The sequence below is a fragment of the Pagrus pagrus genome (assembly GCF_965226575.1).
Source record: "Pagrus pagrus genome assembly, chromosome: 11".
NCBI classification, from domain to species: domain Eukaryota; kingdom Metazoa; phylum Chordata; class Actinopteri; order Spariformes; family Sparidae; genus Pagrus; species Pagrus pagrus.
In genome coordinates this window covers 13,264,112-13,279,560 of record NC_140195.1, presented here as the reverse complement: position 1 = coordinate 13,279,560, position 15,449 = coordinate 13,264,112, and the positions used below count along the sequence as shown (strand labels likewise).

General features: G+C 43.9%; 1 protein-coding gene across 2 annotated transcripts; it reads right to left on the bottom strand.

Moving 5' to 3' along the window:
• Positions 1-598: 598 nt before the first annotated feature.
• On the bottom strand, positions 599-14,511 carry tasorb (transcription activation suppressor b). Of its 2 annotated transcripts, none has more exons than XM_084365561.1 (23): positions 14,132-14,511; positions 12,489-12,634; positions 12,290-12,382; positions 12,134-12,206; positions 11,736-11,827; positions 11,510-11,644; positions 11,262-11,386; positions 11,096-11,127; positions 10,599-10,704; positions 10,226-10,329; positions 9,859-9,968; positions 9,102-9,174; positions 8,903-8,977; positions 7,756-8,607; positions 7,010-7,320; positions 6,809-6,911; positions 5,688-6,574; positions 3,785-3,907; positions 3,321-3,480; positions 3,119-3,227; positions 2,857-3,035; positions 2,556-2,690; positions 599-2,317 (listed from the first exon to the last, which is right to left on the bottom strand). In XM_084365561.1, the coding sequence occupies exons 1-23, from the start codon at positions 14,412-14,414 to the stop codon at positions 1,062-1,064; spliced, it is 5,562 nt and encodes a 1,853-aa protein (XP_084221687.1). In that variant the 5' UTR covers positions 14,415-14,511; the 3' UTR covers positions 599-1,061. The 2 variants fall into 2 exon arrangements, with proteins under 2 accessions (XP_084221687.1, XP_084221688.1); XM_084365562.1 differs by having other exon boundaries at positions 599-2,314.
• Positions 14,512-15,449: the final 938 nt, after the last annotated feature.

The following is a 15,449-nucleotide window of genomic DNA, read 5'->3' as shown; positions in this document are numbered from 1 at the left end:
ACCATGGCATATCTATTGCACAACTGGAATAGGGCTCTGGAGATAAAGCGTTAACCTATTTTCCACATTAATAGGAAACGGCGCCCTCTGGTGTTTCTGTCCACCAGATAGTCCACTGAGTTAATGAAACAGTACAATAAACCCACACTGAGAGGACATCAGCCCTCCTAATGATGCTTTCAGTGGCGGTAGAGTTAAGGGGCCAGTGGCACTCAGCATGGATCCTCAGAAGCATTTAAAGTGCTGCATTTCCTCCAAATCGCTCCCCACACACAGCTTAATCTGCTGGAGGAAATGGATTTAACAGATTTCTACTGCAGTGCCCTGTGCCTTCTGTCATGGTCCAAAAAAATAAAGGTTGAGTTTCAAATAGAAAAATCTGACCTGATGATTCATGTAAAAATATTTTTATTTTATCACTTTACTTTAGGTGTGTTTACGTTTTCCAGGTATTTCAGGTTAAATTGTCCATTTTCATACCGCACACAGTCGAGGTTGCTGAATAATATATGGCGTTCCAGTGAGAGAACAGTAAAACAGCTGTGATTTACATTTTTAATGGTTTGTTTGACACCGTCATCAAACTGGTCACACGAACAAGATTTGAAATGTTTTATTTTAATAGAATTTAGGACAACCAAATATGTAAAATAAAAAAAGAAAACCAACAGCAAAAGTGAAATTGCATTCACTAGTTTTGTTTTTTTTTTTTCCTTAAAAAAATATCAGCCTTTCCCCTTGTTCACAAACCGTTTCAAAACCGGACAAACAGAACTAACATGATAAATTCCGAGAAGCTGGAAGGCCATTAACATTTGTTGGCAAATATAAATATAGTGGTTCGAACAGGGTCTCAAATAGCTCACATGGAAAGAGTGTACATACAGTTTACACGACAGTAGGACACTCGGCACCGCCTGTATCAATTTTTATTAATGTAGAAAACCAGGATCCTTATTTACTGATTTTAATCAATGTGTTTGACAAGGAAATATATACATTCAGCCAGCTCGAATAGTCTCTGGAGTATGGCGTTTGTCTTGCCCCTTCGTGTTGATTGTCTATTCAGGGGCATAATTATGAGAGTACATGTAGTCCGAGTAGTAATCCTGTGCCCCACCCCTGCCTCCTGGGTAACCCCAAGAGCAGGGTCCCCCTCCAGGCCCGCCCCCCCGATCATGTCCTCGTCCTGGCCGAGGCCAAAGTCCTCCTGGTGGGATTCCTCTCCCACGAAAGCCCCCTAAAGAACCAGGACCCATACCGCCCCGCATAGGCCCATGATCCAACTGTCCAGGGATGCCACCTATACTGCCATAGCCCACACCACTTATTGGATGTGGAGGCAGCTTAGGTCTGATGACTGAGCCCCCCCTGGTGGCCACTGCGGGAATGCCCACAGCAGCTCCAGGGTTATCAGCGCAATTCACCTGAGTCCTGCCCCCCTGACTACCAGAAGTGCTACCACCGAGGGTTTCCCCAGTCTTAGGGAGCCTGCTTGGGTCCACTGGGCCAGATGTGACCACACCCTGGCAGCTAACAGTCTCACCAGTAGTAGTCCCTGCTGTCCCCCATACACCCTCCCCAGGTCCACTGAGTGTCCTGTCGTGGTGCATTGGGGTCCCACAAGCATTTTTAGGAATGCCAGCCATGTAACCTGGCTGGGCTGAGTCATGGTTGTCTGTGTAGGGGAGGGAGGTAGTGAGCGGGGAGTTCCCAGCAGTCCCAGCTCCTCCAGTGTCCGAGCCATATGTGTGGCCCAGCATCATGAGGTGAGGTGGAGGGGGTGGTTTGACCTCAAGGGGGAGGGAAGCCAGGTTGGCTAGAGGTCCTGGTGTGGCCATGACAGGAGGGGTTGGGACTGTGGAAGAGGCTGTGACTGGGGGGCGGTATTCCTGTTCATTGGTGCTGCTGCAGGGCGAGGCAGGGTAGGCTGGGGAGGCAGCATAGCTAGAAGAGCCAGTGTAGGATGACCACGAGGCTGAAGGACACAGGAAGCTTTGGTGGGGATTCACAGGAAAACCTCCCGGCGACAAGCTGCCAATGTCTGAAGACCCTATACCCATCTGGTTGGCGGCTTTGAACTGAGAGATGGCCGTTTTGAGAGAGCTGTAGTCAGGCAGCGTTGGAGTTCTCTCAGGGGTGATCTGATGGTCTGGCAGCGGAGGACGAAATTCCTCCATCTCTGGTGGAGGTGGCTGTGGAGGCTTGCCCTGTTCAACTTCCCGGTTCTGCTCTGAAGGATCCGATATGGTGGGTGGCTCACCATCGTCAGAGTCTAATGACATGTCCTCCTCCTCCACACACTCATCATTTACTACTGGGAGATCAGGAGAGGGCAGAGAGAGACAGGGAAAAGTGGAGAGGAAGATATTATCAAACAAGTCTGTTACAGATGCATTAACAGCACTAAACTCTGCTGGGTAGCAGAGACATGTTTAACCAGTGAGATAACTGTAGAGAACAAAAAGGCAATTTAGCAAAGCAATTGCACTACAGCAAAATGACATGAAATCCCAAGTGTTTTGGTATTAAGTCCTGCTTTTGATGCTACCCACCAGTAGAGGGTGGCGTTGGAAGCTCATTCTGATTGATGGAGCCAATCAGGCTGTGGAAACCGCTCATAACGTCATCAATGCTCCCGATCACTATTCCGTTTCTGGAGTACTGTAGGAACATCTCAAATGGCCTCTCTGTAAAAACACAACACAACACAACATGCAAAAGTCGCTTTTAAATGAGTCAAGGACAGTGGTAAAAAACAATATCAAATATTTAATTACATTCTTATCATGCATATCATTTATTCAATTAGAAAACATAAAGGCAACGGCAACAATAAAAAATGGATAACGATACCTGTGAGGAAGATAAGGTGCCGTTGTTGCGTGTGCTGAGCTTGGAGCTTGATTAGGCATTCCAGATCTGGAGCCTGACGTGATTGGGTGTCACACTCGTGATAAGGGAGGAACTCCACAAGGTGCTTCTTCTGATAGGCTGTAAGAAGGTTTAGCAGCCCCATGGCGTTGGTGTTCAACCTGTAAGAGAACAGCAAAAGTAGATCCGTGCAGTGAGTGTTTTTGATGTATTGTTTTGGGTAAGCTTCTACTGAGATACTGACCTCCCCAGTTCTTTCAGCTTCTTCTGGGACTTCCAGTGCACCTTCCACTGCCAGGGGTGTTCAGGGGTGCTCTGCTCCTCCAAGAACTTGAGCAGCCCCTGCAGACGGTCTAGACAAAACAAGCAACACAAGCGCTGTATGAGATATAATCCGACTGATACACAAAGTGGCACAGCTGCTACAATGAAAAGTTAGAACTAACCCTGTGTGATAAGGTCAGGGTTGAGGACAAACTCGTCAGACACTATGAAGCCTCCGGATACGAACAGCTCATTATAAGTGTGGTTCTTGACATCGTCCAGCGTGTCCACTCCAGCAAAGCTCACTGAAGGCAACTTCTTCAAAGACACCAGAGCTGGAATCTGCAGGGTGACAAGATGACATTTTTGCAAATGGTGTTATTCTATTTCTTTATTGAAACTTTAGTCACATAAAAAAAATCATTTCAAGTTTTCATAAAGATATAACTTGATATGATGTGCAAATAATCAAATCATTAAATCAGATAAAAAAAACAATACTCTGCAGCAGATGTTTAAATCCAATTAGTGCCATTAATGAGGTTTGATCTCTATGATTTGATCGCTGGTGCAGAGTCATGTGAAATACAGATCGGTGAACTGAGACAGTGACTGACATGAAGAGGGTGGGAGAAAGCCCTCGTACCTTGTGCACGTGTGCGGCGATGTCCTCGTTCTGAATGATGATGAGCAGCTTATCTAAACTGCCGCTGTTTTCTAGAAACGTCTGCGGGCTGCACTCGCTGTTGCCAAGACTTTTCAAGTACTCCTTTGTGATAGACAGGAGAGGCGTAATTGTTAGAGACAGACAGATGAAAGTGTCCTCCTCTCTTATACGTACAAGTACTGACTGACTGACAGATACAAAAAAAGAAGAGCACTGAGACATGAACACATAGTGGCAAAGAGGAGCAAGAGAAGCCTTCAACGTTCCCAAAGAACATCAGTATTTTCACTTGTGTTTGCCTTTGTAATGTACTACTGCTGAAAGCTCTTTGGCTCTGTTGAAAAAAAAAAAAAAAAAAAAACCCAGGGTGATTTAAAATCTTTAGATTTAAAGTCGACAGATGAAGAATGACAGGAGATTATGCAAAATCACAGCAATACTAACACTTTGGAGTAGGCCTGTCGGGATAATTATGTTATCGACTTATCTTACATATCTTATATGAATTATAATTCTTTGTAAGAAGAGTCAGATTGCATTTAATTTCTTTTTTTGTTGTTGTTGTGTGGTTTTATTTATCCATGTTTTATTTATTAGGCATATTTTAATACACGTTTCACATTCCAATTACAAAGTCTTCATACTGTTGGTTAAAATGTATTGCTCTTTGAAAGGGTGTACTTACATTACTATGCTAGTATATTATCATTATATATCAGTGGCAAAATACAGTCTAACAATTACATTAATATTGTTTATCATAATGATTTCTGGGACAGCATATCCTCCAACTAAGTAGTTATTGTGACAGGCCTGTTGCTTTAACAATTTGATTAAATGAAAGAAAATAATTAGGCAGTGGTTTTGATAATCTAGTAGTTTATCAAATAAAATCCACGGTCCCAGCTTCTCTAATGTGAGCATTTTGTACTGAGTAGTACATTAAATATTTTTGGTTTCGGGGCTTTTCAAGGCTCAAGTCCTCACCTATTAGTCCAGATAGGGATGGTAGGATATAACATTTTATCGTGTATTGTGATAAAAATACTCAGGATAGGTTGATCACGGTGAATTTCCATTATCTGTATAATTGTGAATATCCTCGGGAGTCACTTGATAAAGCTGTCAGGCTCAATAACACTTTTAAATTGCAACAAGAGCAAGCCCACAACTTTCCAGTCATTTCAAAATCCCAAGCCTGTTAACATGGCTGGGACTCTAGACATTGCGATGTGTGAAAATACTATGAATTCCTACCTAAAGAACAACAGGGAGAAGAGGTACCTACCATTTATTCATTCTTTCTTTATTCGGGGTACCTTATTTAAAATGTTTGTTTTTCAACTAAAAGGATGTTCACTGAAAAAAACAAACAAACGTGTGCTTTCCGTCACGCAATGAGATAATTTGTTTCTGTTTTTGTAAGGTAAAGGGATTCCAGTATGTTTTAGTGTCATTCTTTTAATATTGAGCATATTTTGATGATTACCAGGATAATATACTGCAAAATTAGCGTCTTTTAAATGTTCTCTAAAAACCTCTGTGGGATAAAACAAGGTATAGTTAGAGTAAAATGATTAAACCCAGATGTTTTATAATCCTTTTGTTGTTTATCTGCTGTTTATTTCGTTTTGTGTAAAGCACTTTGTAAGCTTATTAAGAAAAACTATATTAATAAATGTTATTATAATATCTTGTATTGCAAATATTTTGACCAGAATAATCATGACATGAAATTTCCAATGCCAGGTTCTAGAAACTTGTGAGGAGCATATTTTTACAATTTGACAATTTACTGATTCACCATTAATTGAAAAAGTCTACAGATTAATTGATAATGTGAAGAACTGTGGCTGTTCTTCTTTTGAACCTTGTTTCATACCTTGATCTCCTTGCAGACAGTACTCTCCTCGCCCTCGTCCCCAGAGTAGATGTAGAATTTGACTGTATTCTTGGTGACGTCCTTGAAGATCTCCACCAGGCTGCTGAAAACCTCGGGCTTTAGCTGCCCAATAAGGCTGCCCGCCAGCAGGCCGGACCCGCTTCCAGAAGCAGCTCCTGCATTTTGGGAGTTGTGGTCTGGAGAGTTCGCTGTGACTTGAGAGGGAGAATAGACCTCTCCACCCAACTCTGATGACGTGCCTTCTGTTTTAGCCTTTGTGGATGCCGTCTGTTTGACAGCCACCGTTTTAACACTCTGAGAAGAGGAGGTGGTGCTCTTCGTCAGGGTGGGCTCTGCTTTAGTTTTGGAAGCCTGGATGGGGGTAGGGGGTGGTGTTGAAAGATTAGATATTGTCACTGGAGGAGGTGGTGAAGTGACCTTGGGTGGAGCAGGTGGGGATGGGATCAACCTGTCCATCTTCTCACACAGTGCTTTGACATGCCCCTGAAAGGAGACGGGGGAGACGTAGGGTACAACAAAGTTTGAAAAGCAGCTGTTGGGCAGCCAGTAGTGCCGCGGAGGCAACCGCGGGGGTAGCTGCGATGAATAGCAGATGTGGTGAGTCTGCATGATGTTTTTAATGTCAGAGGTAAGACTGTAAACTTCCTGGTTGAGTATGGTGTCCAGGCTGATAGAGGGCCTGAAGGGAACTTCTTCTAAGGCTGGTAACGTGGGTGGTGCAGCTGCCTTTTTTACTTCCACGGCTGCAGGCGTCTTCGGCTCAGGGTGGCTGTCTGTCACCGTCACGGCCTCGGGTACTGGCTCAGACTCGGGCTCAGGCTCGGGCTTCAGCTCGGGCTTTGGCTCAGGAAGAGGCTGTGCTTTGTCTGGAGGAAAACAGACAGAACACTTGTCAGATCTCAATATACCAACGAGGGAGAGGTCTGTGTGTACTGACAGCTGTTAATATTTTCACTGTTGATTAATCTGTCCATTATTTTCTCAATTAATCAATTAGTTGTTAGGAGAATATAGCCTTTTTAATGCATTATCAAAATAATTGGCAATCAATTTATAAGCTGACAACTAATCGATTCATCATTGCAGCTGCTTTGATGTACCTTCATTGGTGGGGTTGACCCAGGTCGGGTCGTCCGAGGCGTGAGCTTGCTCTGGTGGTGAGACTGCGCTAAGTGGACTACCAGGGCTACAGTCCATATCCTCCTAAACAGAGAAACCACTGGTAGTTATTTAAAGCCATACAAACACATTTAATGCATGGTAAGATATTCCACAATAACAAACAGCTGTTTATATCTCACCTCTGTGTAGTTTGTTTGCGATGCTGGCTCATTTTGTTTCCTAAGATCAGGGTCAGAGATGGCAGGCTCCACCCTTCCTGAACCAGTCGACGGTTCACCGTGGTTTGGCTGTACAGGCATTGAACCCTGAGCCACGGCTTTGTTGAGAGTGGCCAGGAGGATCTTGATGAGGCGTTGAGTCTCGTTGACTGTCGAGGCGTTGGTGTTGCCACGAGCCCTCAGGTCCGTGTCGTAAATGCCCATGCTTTCCATCACTGCTGTCAGATTGTCGTTCTGTCCAACCTCATCTCCGATCTCATCTGCTTGGGCTCCTAGCCGAACACACATTAGATACAATTAATTAGAGGCAACAAGTGTAGTACACATGAAATGTGAAAAGGGAAATACAAGATGTTGACTGAGTGCACAGGAGCCTGAAAAAACCTCTCTCTCGACAACTGTAATAGCAATTGTCACATCTATCTGGAATAGCAACAAAAAAGGTTTTTAAATATAAACCACAGATTCATACAAATCAAATCATTGAGTCATTTAATTTCTGATGTAAACCAATTCACTCGTTGCTTGTAAATAAAGTGCCAATGGGCAGCAATGTCTTTTTAATTTGCAGTGCAATTACGGAGAACTGATCAGACTGTGTTCTTTCAGAGGAATTGACTTTGGAGGCAGCAGGTGGACATTTTCGAAAAACAAATTAAATGACACTATTAAAATGACGCTACACAGACAGCTGCAGCACTGCTCACCTCTGCTCGGTTCTCCGTTGCTCAGAGGATCTGTGCGTTGGTGTTTGTTCACGCCTCCACTCTCATCTCCCTCGAACTTCCTTTTCAGACTGTTGGCGTCCCAGGCCCCGTCCTCCCCCCTTTCCTTCCCAGGATCCTTCACAAGTGCTTTCTTGTGGAGCTGGATCAGCTTGAGCAGCTGTTTCATCTTGTCTTTATCATACTCGTTCTGGGACAGCCGCAACCTCTGAGGGGGCTGAGGCTGGGATTCGACATGGGATTTGTGCTGTGACTGGGCTCCGTTAGAATGGGCCAACCCTGGCTTCCGCCTGCTGCTGTCTGGGGGTGGCTTTTCATGTGCAGGCCTCTCTGGGGGTGGCTTCTCCTGGGGGAGCCTTTCTGGCGGTCTCTCTGCCCTGTCCGAGCCCCTGTCCGAGCCGCCCCAGTCAGAAACGGGGCTGTATTCCACTGGGGCCGGAGCAGGTGTGGGTACGGGTATGGGCACAGGGTTCCGTATCCTTTCAATAACGTCCTTTGCCTTGTTCAGAGGTAAAATGTAGTTGGCGGGGTTGTGGACATAAGTACGCAGAACAGAATCCATGTTAAATTTGTGTCTGGGAACTGGGAGTGGGTTGGTCCTATCGTCCACGTTATATTTGTAGTCAGGCAGAATGAAAGGCCGCACCGTGCCTGAATCCATACGAGTTAGGTAATCGGTGGCCTGACGCTCCACCCCAGAGCTCACGTCCTTGCCTGGGTTCGGGCGCAACTTGAACAAGGCGTAGTGCAGAGCAGGGATGAAGGGCTCCATGGAGGACATGATAGCAGGCTGGGGGTCCACCGTCAACGGCTCTGGCTCAAACAGTCTTGATGCTAAGATGGAGGACACACATGTCAGTGTCAGATAAAAGATCTGCAGTAGAGACAAGAGCTATAATAACAGTTTAAACAGGTGTCACAATTATAACATGGAAGCCTCTTAACTTTATCTTAACCTTTATTTTTTGAGTGAAAAAAATGAGGTTGAATTGAGATCTTTGTCATATGCAAATGGTAAATGGTAAATGACCTGTTTGCAAATAAAACGTTCCAGTTTGGAGCTTCATGCAGAAGCTGCAGCTGGGAGCCAGTCAGAAACAGAGATGGATGGATAGTGAATAATACTTACAATACTTGACAACCATCCTTGACTCCTGAAAGATGAATAATGCTTGCAGGTTCTTCTCCACCCGCCCCCGCCGCTCTAAAAAACAAACAGCAACTTTCTGTTTTAAAAGCTGAACTGAACCCTTGCCCATGGGAACAAGTAGGTGTTCAACTGACACAACAGAGAATTATGAGGAGGAGAGTAAAAAGCTTTTTGGCACCTTTGGACTCAACCATCTGAGCTGAAGACAGCAGGAAGAGAAAGCCCCTGTCAAACAGGGACTTCACCAGCACCTGAATAAGGAAGAGTAGACACCGCAGTCAGAAACACCAGGTTGTTATAACAAATAACGTGAGCAGTCATAATAAATAACAGTCTGTTTCTGGAGAGGTCTGCACCTATCCCTTGTGTACACTTGTACTACATTCGCAGGTTTATTATATTTGTTTAGGGTTACTGAAAAAATAAAACATTTACAATTACTGGATTAGTTGTCAACTATTAAATTAATTTAACGTGTTTTCATTATTGTTTTTTTCCCCCTCTAATTTGCATTTCCTGTGTTTTAATTTTAAGGGTATAATATATTGTTGTCTTTGCTTTGAATCTGTTTTGTTCTACATCTCACCACACCGTCATACATGGGGATACGTCCTCAATGTGTCCAAGTTTTGCAGATAAAATAAATTCATTTAAAAATGCAATAAAAGCAGATGTAGGGGAAGTGGAAGCGGAAGCAGCAGAAAACGGAAATACTTTGGTGAAGTACCTCAAACTTATATTTGCGTACAGAACTTGAGTTAACTGTAGATCAGCCCTGAAACATGTCGCTCGATAGCTAATTATGAATATTTGAATTCAATTCAGTACCAAGTGTGTTTTGTTGACAAACTGTGCTTCAGTGAACTGAATCTGTATCTTCTGAGGATTTTCAAGCATGAAAAACCTGAAAGGTAAACAGCTAAAGGGTTACTCACCATCCTGTCCCTCTCCAGTTTGCTGACCAACGCTGCCAAGCTGCCGCTGGTAGGTTTGCCTTTCCCATCCACCACCTCAAACAGACTACAGGACATCCCGCACTTCATCACTGCGGACAAAGAAAAGCAAGTCGGATTACAAAGCAGTCCCACAGCCTGCAAATTTTATCAGAAAAAATGCCAAACAGTTTGTTTATAACTTCAATGGATTAAATAAGATAACTTTGTTTGTGTTATACACGAGGAAGAATATGCATTTAGAATAGATTTAGAAATTGGGTTTCAGACAATGCATTACCACCAACATCCCCAGGACATTTTTCTATCATTTAATTATGAGATATAGGCCTATGTGGTCCGGACTGACCTTCCCGAGAAATGCTGTAGGTGTCCCAGGAAAAGAGCACAGAGGGAATCTTTCGCTTCACCTGATCCAGCTGCATGCCCCGATTCACCTCCAGCTTCTCAGGCCTGCAGAGGAACACGTGCAGATTTATCAAAGAACAAATCAGAACCAATTCCAGCCACAACAACAAAAAAAACAGTGTCTGAATATTGCACAACTGAACTCTAACTTCCTCTTATCACCCAAAACAATATGCAGAGTTGTTAATGTGTTATGTGTTAAGCACATAAATATCTATAGTGGCCAAGAGTGTCCTTAATGATTAACAGAAGAAGCACTGCAGCTGTTTTCTAGAGAGAGACAGAATCATACGAGAGGCTGAAGGTTTACTCACAGTTTGAAAGGAAGGTAGGGGCGTGAGGAGGATCGTAAACAGATTGGGAATAACTCCTTGCCCTTGTTCACTAGCGGACCACTCCACACAGTGTAGCAGCTCTTCCCTGCAATGGTGTTAACAGCACAGGTCAAAGCTCAGACATGATACAAAGATAAAGCAGGCCTAACCAATAACTGCTGGTTTGTCAATGAAAAGCCACATTTTTTGACACATACTCTTCTTTAGAGATGTTTGCACTAGTTGTTGAACCCAATTTGGATGATTCTGAGAGTGTGGCACTTAAAATGCTCTCCTCTGTAAAGCAGTCAGCATGTCGCTCAAAGGGTTGAAGTTAGATCTTAGGTAGTTAATTAGAGCAGTTTTCTGCTTCAGGTGAAATGGCCTTTAAACACATCCCAGTTTAAACAGACATAACAGTAATCCACGACAGCACACAGAGACTTCATTGTTTCATTACATACTTATTAAACACAGAAGATTCAAAAAAGTTTTACCTCTACTTCCTTCAGGGGAAATGGTGTTAAACCTGTGAAGGATAGAAACAAAAAAAATGTTTACAAACAAAGGACACTGCAGAGATGTTAGATGTTTTGCAAACCTTCTCAACTGCTTAAAAAAAAATACTCATTGAGTTTCACCATTTCCTGCAGGAATACGCACCTGTGTGCAGTCATAGGAGCTGCTGCAGCCTCCTTGCCTTTGTACTGAAAGGAAACCACAGCGTAGGGGCACACGTGCCGGGGCCGTGCCTTGATCTCATCGAATGCAAACTCGAAAAAATATTGCTAAAAAAAAACAAGAGAGACACATTAAACCTTACAAATTCTATGCAAGTTATTATAAACCGAAAACATTGCTTTGATAACGCAAAACATGCAATGAAGGACTGAAAAAGAACCGATGTTTACCTGTGTGAGCTCAAAAGCCCTGTAAGACAGCAGAGACGTAACCCTATTGGCACTTTTGGACAAGTGACCGTCAAACTTGGGTGAAGGTTCTATAGCATTCTTAGGCATGTTCTCATGGATGTGCTTTATCCGGCCCTGAGAAACAAAGCGTGCTGGTGAGCTTGATGTCCCACAAGAATCAGACATCTGTCAGCGTCACAAAAAGAAGAAAGAACAGTAGCCGTACCTTCATGACTTTAAAAACGATCATGTCTCCAGACGAGCCGACCTCAAAGGGATTTATTTGTAACAAATCAGAGTATTTGGAGAGATAGACACCTAAAATGACAAAAGAAATAAATTATACTTTTTCATCCCTAGAGATAGTCAGCCGTGAACAACAATCAAGTACTGTTGTTAGTGCATGTATTACCTGTCTTCAGTTCTAACTTTATCAGTTCAAAATGCTAATTAACTTTCACAGATGCTAATCAATAACAAACTGAAATAGGTCAAAATGAAATCCATCAAAAAATGGATCTAATCGAGCCGGCAACCCTCAATAAAACATTACCATGAGAGCGATAATCCATAATTCCATCGACTCTTCTTTTACATCAACACCAAAGTGCAAGACTAACTTACCCACTGATGGATTTCCTAGCGTCGTAATCCTGGAGTGCCCAACCGACAAACCCTTCTCGCAGATCCACTGGAGCTGGACATGCAAGAGAACATACAAAGCTCAGAAACATGTAAAAAACAATCAATCACGCATTACATCTCGTGCATCGTCAATACCTTGGATTTGTCTGGATATAGGAAGCAGTACGACTCAGTCAGTTCTTGATCGGTCCGCCCCTCCTGCTTCATCTCTCTCCGCTTCTCGATGAACTGGCACACAGACGGAAGAAACGGCGAATTAGACCCAGGGGTCTGAAACTCACAAACTCTGACATACATTTCTCCAGTAGAATTTATAACATCGAAGAAACCATACCTCCTTCTCCAGCAGCTCATTGTGTATGAGCCTGGCCTTACAGTAGGAGAAGGTTCCTCGTGACGATGAGTCTAAGTAGCACGAGGAGACGATCTTCACGAGGTCCTCAAACTCCCGGCTGTCAGGGGGCAGAAAGTGGTACAAGCCTGCGCACACAGAAGTGAGTTGGAGGATTAGTATATAGCATCTGCAGGCATAGATCCGTGTACATGTGCAGAGGAGGATCAAAACAAAAAGTGGTGAGTCAAACTATCAAATACTATTGTTTATAGGGTAATACACAAGAAGAGGATACACACAGTTAAGCCTTCAGCTCTCATATAAAATTAGGTGGAGGATGATATGATGTGAACTGGGTGCTTGCAGGCAACAATTCTTTGTGTATGTGTAATACAGCTCAGTAGGGGTTGCGATGAACCAGCAGCATCCTATGCTGAACTTACTGAACTGTTACAGGTAAACAAAATGTGCACTGGGAGTTATTAGGGTTAGAAAAACCCTGGTCAACAACTGTATCTCTGAATCCCTCGCATCAACAACCTGCTGCACAGGTGACTGCAGCCGTCTCTATTTACAGTAGGTTTGTTACGTCAATCTAAAAACAGGCGAAGTGAAACCACCTAGCTGACTACAGGAAACTTGGGTGGAGCATTTTCAGTGTCATGCTGTTGGATAACAAGTAGTAAACATCCCATAAATGAGGACAAAAGAATGAAGACTGGAGACATGCCAGTGGAGCTCACACACAGCACAGAGTGTCTCACAGCTGTTCAGTTTCCAACTTGGGGCAGATGAACATCTTATACATTACATGTGCATACTGCTGAGGGCTCAGTCAGGCTGCTTATTAGAGGATCAAAATGTCATGTCCTGGCATGTCACCCAAACTTTGCATATAAACAAATAACTGATGTATCCCAGCAAGGTCTGTAACAACCGCAATCCACCTGCCATTTTGCACAGGACAACACCTAACCGCCTTTTTGACACACAATGGGGCTTATGGGGGAAGTATTGAACCCTGATGAGTGTGTTGAGGTGAGGTGTAAATGGGATGCTCTGACATGCCAGTGGCATCAAGCTGGGACAAGGGGAGGGCAGCCCTGCTTAGATTTCATTACAAGTGTCATGGTAGTGTGAAAACATTTTAAATAGACTGGTGGGGTGGATAACTCCATGCCCTTCACTGAGGTCAATGAGACACCCACATGTTGCCAGGTGATGGCTGCAAAACACTCATAACACCAGCAGCATTACTCATTGAGACTATGCTCCTTGTGAACAGGTGAGGAAACCAGACAAGGTGGGCTTTCAACCGGGCAGTCCTCAAAGTGAGGCTTTCAGGCGCCTTCACAGGAACTGTAACTGTTAGCTGCCTGCTTCTCTCTGGATACTGGCTAACTTAAGGTACCTGAGCCGGACCACCACAGCTCTGTCTGCGAACACAACTCATGCTGCATCAACCAAGTGCTCACACCGCACGCCGCTGACTCCATTTCAACCTACAATGTCGCTAAATATGTTTGTTAAACTCGTTAGACCTAGAGAGACCAGCCAGCTAGCCTGCAAGCTAGCAACATGCAGCAGCAGAATTATGAAAGACAGGACAGGCTCTGTTCAAAATTGCAGCGATATGGCACCACCTTTCCGCTCTCGTATCTTCCTCGGGATTTGGAAATTCGGTCTCTGGCCTGGCAAGGGTGAACTGCTAAAGCTCCGGGAGTCCGCCTGCACGCTCCTCCGCCGCTCAGGGGCTTCTTGTTCGGGCATTACACTGTCTCCACATCCAGGCTGATCGCCATTTTGGTTGGCTGTGGCCGAGGTGGCGGCTGAATTCTTCGGGGTTTCGCCGCCCTCCGGCTGGAGATCGTCGGCCTCGGTACATTCTGTGTTCCTCTTCCCCACCGCGTTGGGGTTCAGGGCCATTTTCGAGCACCGTGCACGTAATACGGGCAATGTAGCTCTAACGATTACGGCGCCGCTTCACACACACACTCTCCTCCTCACCCAGCCTCCGCCATTGTGAAAATGACGTACACGTTCTTCTCCACCACTGCAAAACGCTGCCGTCACTGTTTACATACCAGAAAATCCGCGCCACCCAGCGGCGGGTAGACGTACTGCACACGGCTGCATGTCAAAATCTGATGTCGGCTTCAATGAGTGTCAACTGGCATTTCTATTTTGTATCTTTAAATAGGCCGTGGTTTACAGCTGTTGAGGAAAAATAATAAAATGTACAGAATGTATGTCCCAGATCCTACTTCTTTTACCTAACCATGGTGTTTATAAACATTAGAGGCCAAAAGCAAGCACCTTCAGATCAAATGCTACTTTTATCCCAAGTCCCCTTAATTTACTGCTCAGATTATGTAATATAATCAGAGCCCGATCAATTTATCATCCAGGCTCTAATTATTTATCTGCTAATATCCAATAGGTGGCGATAAGAATTTTTTTATAGAGAGTATAATGCAGAAAAAGATGCCTAATCATTAAAATCCAAGTGAAGTTTACTGTTTCAGTGCATCGATGCCGTTATAGACAATAAAGTTTGTAGTTGAACCATAAAATATCCTGCCTCTGTCGCCTATCTCTGTCACAAGTGTTCGATAACTACTTTTGAGGGATCATTGCAAAAAATATTATATAAAATATTTATATCAGTATTGGTCTGGCTGTAAAAATAATAAATAATTAGGGGTCCTGCATAATTACAGAGCAGTTTTACCCTTAAAATAACAGCATGGATGGGGAAAATCCTTTCAACAATCCATTAATAAACTTGTTGTTAATATTGGTTATGAATCAGTTGACACATTATCATGTTTTCATTGTATCCACTGGATTCCAGGAAACGCACCACCCATCCAAACATTGTTGTGGACCAAGTACACCCCTTCATCACAACAACAGTACCCGATGGCAGTGGCCCCCCAGCACGACAATGTGCCCTGACAC

Excerpts from the sequence above, each read along its gene's own strand:
- tasorb (XM_084365561.1), bottom strand. The coding sequence starts at position 14,414 with ATGGCCCTGAACCCCAACGCGGTGGGGAAGAGGAACACAGAATGTACC. Across the intron at positions 11,828-12,133 it reads GCTAGGAAATCCATCAGTGG|GTGTCTATCTCTCCAAATAC; the intron begins GTAAGTTAGTCT and ends TTGTCATTTTAG. Across the intron at positions 3,908-5,687 it reads CTGTCTGCAAGGAGATCAAG|GAGTACTTGAAAAGTCTTGG; the intron begins GTATGAAACAAG and ends TCTATCACAAAG.